This window comes from Pteropus alecto, unplaced genomic scaffold, assembly GCF_000325575.1.
Source record: "Pteropus alecto unplaced genomic scaffold, ASM32557v1 scaffold920, whole genome shotgun sequence".
In the NCBI taxonomy this organism is placed as follows: Eukaryota; Metazoa; Chordata; class Mammalia; order Chiroptera; family Pteropodidae; genus Pteropus; species Pteropus alecto.
In genome coordinates this window covers 551,940-557,225 of record NW_006429596.1, presented here as the reverse complement: position 1 = coordinate 557,225, position 5,286 = coordinate 551,940, and the positions used below count along the sequence as shown (strand labels likewise).

At 58.8% G+C, this 5,286-nt stretch overlaps 1 protein-coding gene across 1 annotated transcript; it reads left to right on the top strand.

The window, feature by feature from the left end:
• On the top strand, nucleotides 1-5,207 carry CD79A (CD79a molecule). Its single transcript, XM_006903874.3, has 5 exons — nucleotides 1-1,136; nucleotides 2,623-2,940; nucleotides 3,131-3,249; nucleotides 3,762-3,830; nucleotides 3,962-5,207. Exons 1-5 carry the CDS (start codon nucleotides 1,049-1,051, stop codon nucleotides 4,073-4,075), a joined length of 708 nt encoding a protein of 235 aa, XP_006903936.1. The 5' UTR covers nucleotides 1-1,048; the 3' UTR covers nucleotides 4,076-5,207.
• The last annotated feature ends 79 nt before the right edge of the window (nucleotides 5,208-5,286 follow it).

Sequence of the window (5,286 nt, the reverse complement as noted above, 5' to 3'; positions counted from 1 at the left end):
TTTTTCCTACGGGTCTCCGCGCGTGCTCACGCGCGTGTGCGTGTATGTGTGTGTGTGTGTGAGATGGTTCCCTAACTGCTCACAAACATCTCAGTAACCTCATATAATTCCCCATCCCCAGCACTCTGACCTCATTCCTTCCCACTTGACCTAAAAATGATGCCCAAAGAAACCTGGGCAGACATAGTCACTTTGAATCCCCGCTCCACCACCAGACAAATGACAGTTTAGTGTCCCCTCTCTGGGCCTCAGTTTCCTCCTTTGTAAAATGGGGGGGGGCTACCTTGCCCACTTGTAGGGAGGGTGAAATGAAAGAACACCAAGAAAGAGCCTATCGTGCTTATAATGCCTTAGGTGCCAGGAACGTCATCTCGAGTCAGAACACCAGGGAGATATTCTTATCCTTGTCTCTTGGATTAAAAATGCCAGGGCTTAAAAAGAGAAGCCACCACTTAGTCATCTTAGTCACAAAGCTGGTCAGCTGGCCTCATGTGTTCCTCGTGAGCATTAATAGCAGCCAACATTTACTAAGCACCTACTCTGTGCCGGGTGCTGTGTTCAGTGCTATCCATACACGACCCCTTCAAATTCCTGTTTCCGACCCCACAAGGTGAGGACACAGAGGCTCAGACAGGGAACGAGTTTTTCCCAAGGCCAGTAAGGGGCAAAGACCAAGCTCAGAGTCACAACCCTGACAGCCTTCGTGCAGCGGGCACCCCAAACTCTGGCTCTTTCAGGCTTTCATCCCAGAGCTTGCCAGTGACGAATCAGGCCTTGAACTAGCCTCTTCTCCTCAACCAAACAAGCTCCCCCCAGGGGATTTGTGGCCACCACAGGTGCAAGGAACAGTTCCTCCCCACTCACATCCTGAAGCACACTGGCAGGGGCCACCCCTTAGACTGACAGCCCAAGGGCCCAGCAGTGGGGCCAGCGGAGCCCATCTCCGGCGGGGCCGAGCAGGAAGTGGGGTGGAGTTTGGGGCCCAACGAGGTAGGATCTGGTACCCCACGACTGCTGCCAGCCAGACCCACCAACCCGCTGGGAGAAGATGCCTGGTGGTGCCAGACTCCTTCAAGCTCGGCCTGCCATTGTCTTCTTCGTCTTGCTTGAGGCCGCTGGCCTGTGTACTGGCCTGGGTACGTGGCTCACAGGCAGGTGCTACGTGGGGGCGGGGGGTGACTGGGGAGGCTACAGAGAGGGCACAGGCAGGGGGAAGGGCATCAAGAGGGAGGAGAGAAGAGCCAGGAGGGGAGCTGGGAAAGGCCCTGGTAGAAACTGCATCTGTCTGCTTGACTGTTTCAAGCAGGCCTAGGGGAGGCCGGAGGGGACTCGGTGACATTGAAGGGGCATCCACAGCCCCATGGAGGGAGGTGCCTTCCTCACCCTCTCATCCCCACAGGTCAAAATAAGGAACTAAGATTGCCCTTGACTAAGCTTCAGAGCTGGGGGTAGCAGGGGACTTGGGGGAGTGCTCAGCTTCAGAAGGAAGAAAAACCTTTCTTTCTCTGCCTCGAACCTCAGTCACCCCCCCCCATGCTCCCAACACACCTCTCACAGGGAGCCCCTTCTCAGTGCTGGGGGAGGGGAGCCTCATGACACCAACCACCCCGCCCTCCCCCAGCAATGCCAGCTGGCAGAGCTGTGACCATCTGTTTGACCAAGGAGTCAGAGAGGCTGCTGGTCACTCAAGGTTACAGTGGAGTGGGGACTGGAGCCCTGTGCCTGACGCTGCTGCCTCTACCCCTACCTCTTCCTCCTCTCTTCCTTACCTCCCTCCTTTCCCCTCCAGAAGAGGCAGATCAGCCTGCGGACTGGCCAGGGCACTGAAAGCTGGGGCATTCGGAGCAGCCAGGCTGGGCTGCCCCTGGCTCCCTCTAGCCACCCACCCTGCTAAGCCCCACTCTGACCCCCCCAGCTCAGACCAAGGACTGAACTCCCCCCTGACCCCCAGGTCCACACATGCAAGTCACAGAGAATGAGGGGCAGGCTCAGAAACACAGGACAAGGCAGACCCAAAGACTGACAGAAGGAGGCCCAGGGGGCCTGGGGTTAGAACCCCCAGCCACTCCTGCGGCCCTGGACCTCTGCTGTCCCATCTGAAAAATGGGATAACAAGAGAACCTACTTCTAAGGGTTCTGTGATGATTATACAAGATAAAGTGCCAGGTGCAGGGCCGGGCTGGGCTGGGAGACTAGAGCAGGAAGGCCCTCGGGAGGAGGTGACGCCCAAACTGACTCTGGAAGGAGCTGCCTGGGCAGTCTGGCACCAGGGGACCAAGTATCCAAACACTAGCGAGTTCAGTGGGGCCAAAGCACAGAGTGGGTGCGGGGAGGGTGGCAAGAGGTGGCACTGGAGAGAAGAGCGGGGACCCCAGGTGTGTCAGCACCCTAGGTGTCTTACTCTCCTCCTCCAGGATGTCCTCCTCCCCACGAGGTGTGTTTTCGTTCTCCTCCCCTAGGTAACCCCCCCTTCCCCTCCCAACACCGCGTGTCCTCTGCCCCACCCCTTCCTTTCCTCCCCAGGAGTGTCCTCCTACGCCTCCCACACACGCCCAGGAGCACTGCAGCTGCAGGGGGTCCTGTGTCCCCTCCAAAGTCCCTGACCCATCCACCTCTGCACAGGCACCAAGGACAAGACCCTGCCGGTCGTTGACCACTGGGACCCGCCATCAATGGTCGTGATCTTGGGGGATGATGCCCGCCTCCCATGCCTGCACAATAGCAGCAACCCCAGCAGCCATACCAATATCACATGGTGGCGCATTCTCCACGGCAACTACACCCACACGTGGCCACCTCAGTATGAGGGCGAGGGCCAGGGCCCCACGGGTGAGATGACCATCCCGTCAGTGAACAAGAGCCACGTGGGCATGTACAGGTGCAAAATCCACTATGGTAACAGGAGCGTACAATCCTGTGGCACCTACCTCCTCGTGCGTGGTGAGTGCCCCGTCCTGGCTCCAGGGTCCCACCACCCTGCAGCTGGGGCCTCTCGACTTCCTGTCCAGAAAGTGGGGATGGAGCCAGTGCCTGCGGAGCAGGGTCGGGGCGGGGGATGGGGGGGTCAGCAGGGCCTCGCTGGGGGTGGAATGGGGTGCCAGGGCTCTGAGCTGCACCGCCCCCCTCACAGAGCCATACCCCAGACCCTTCCTGAACATGGGGGAGGGCACCAAGAACAACATCATCACAGCCGAAGGGATTATCCTGCTGTTCTGTGCGGTGGTGCCCGGGACACTGCTGCTGTTCAGGGTAAGCCACCAGGACCAGGGCCAAGTCTGAGGGTCCCCACCTAAAACTTGGGGGAACAACAGCACCCACCTCACAGGGGCCACGGGGCCTAAACTAATTAATACAGTGACAGGATTTTAAATGGTGCCGGGAGGGGGGCATCCTAGCTAGGTCTCCCTCCCCTCAGGGCTGTCTTCACTGCCCTTCTCAGGGGATGTTCTCACTCCAAACCGTCCCCTGGGGTGCCTCCCCCGCCAAGAGTGCTTTACTGTCCCCCACCCCAGGAGTGCTGTGGCCCTCCAGATGCAGCCAAGACCAGGGGAGATGGGGGCTGGGGTCCTCCCAGAGTCTCCGAGTGCACCGGCCTCTATAGCTATTAGGCAGTGGAGACAGCCAAAAGGACCCAGAGACCGGCCACTTACTCAACACGTGGCTCTGGGCACGCCCCTTACTCACTCTGGTAGAGCACTTCCTGGCATCCAGGAGGGCGTGAAAACATATGGTCTCCCCATGTGCACCCCACCCCCCCGCAGAAACGATGGCAGAATGTGAAGTTTGGAATAGACGCCCAGGATGACTATGAAGATGAAAATCTTTATGAGGTGAGTGAAGGGTGGGGATGAGTTAGGGGCAGGTGCCTTTGCCGGTCTCATGGGGGGTCCTCACAGGCTTGGCTGGGGGCAGGGACTCAGGCATCCGGGCACCGAGGCCCACTACTCTGTTTGCGCCCCAGGGCCTGAACCTCGATGACTGCTCCATGTACGAGGACATCTCCCGGGGCCTCCAGGGCACCTACCAGGACGTGGGGAGCCTCCACATCGGAGATGTCCAGCTGGAGAAGCCGTGACCGTGACCAGCTGGGCTGCCCCTGCCTGCTGTCCTCCCAACTCCCGTGTCTCTCCCGCTCCCTAGAACCCGCTCTTTTCACAATCTTTCCTGGGAGTGTCCCGCACTGCCTTCCCCCTTGGGAGTGTCTGTTCTTCTTCCCTCTGCACTGTCCTCATGTCTGGCACACACCCTAACTCGGTCCTCCCCCTGCTGCCTTTCCCTGGCTCCCACCCACCCAGCCAGCCGGTAATGAGCCCTTAATCGCTGCCTCTAGGGGAGCTGATTGTAGCAGCCTCGTTAGTGTCGCCTCCCCCCTCCCTGCTCTGTCATGGCCACTTAGTGATAATAAATCCTTCCCCATTGCAGACCTTGGCAGCAATCATGGATCTCATGGAGACCGCCTACCCTCCTCCCATGGGACCCAGGAGTCCAGGCACGCAGCCCCTTCCTCCCTCAAACCCACACCTGGGACCAAGTGGCCAGTCTTGGCTGACCCCTGAGAGAAACAGGAAGTGCCTTAGGGAGGGTTCTGTGGCAGGCCATGTCTTCCCTGAATATGGGGGATACACAAGGAGGGAATCGAGGTGACCAGAATTATTTATGCGTATCTAAATTCCAGAATCACAGAGGATTGTCTGGTGACACTGGTACCAAATTCTACTGTGGCCACACCTGTTCTCTGCGAGTGGATTTGTGGCGGGGGGGATTGGGAGAGTCTGTGGCCTTAACTTGGGGACGGTAGGGGAGACCCAGGGTCAATGACAGAGAAGCACAGAGATGCAGAGTTTCTGAGATAGAGAGGAGAGAAAGACTGAGGCAGAAAGATAAGGACGGAGAGACAGAGATGCTGAGAAAGATACAGAGACGAGATAGAAAAGAAAGAAGATTCCGCAGAAAATAGGACGGAGAGAGGCTGACCCCTGAGACTCCAGGCAAAGCGGGCGGTGGGGAAATGACTGAGATGGCGATGCGGAGACGCAGAGACGGGAAGAGAAGCGCTCCGAGGGAGAAAGCGACCGCGCAAAAGAGGGACACCGGGGAGCGGGAGGGAAAGACCCCGACTTTGAAAAGGGGCGAAAGAGACAGAGAGAGGGACACGGACAGAAACACAGCGAGGCGGAGAAAGAGGAAGACGGAGAGACACACAGAGACGGAGAGCGGGGAGGCTGCCGCGCAGACGCGGGCGGACGCAGGATGCGACTCGGCCCCAGCCCCGCCGGGAGGCGGTGG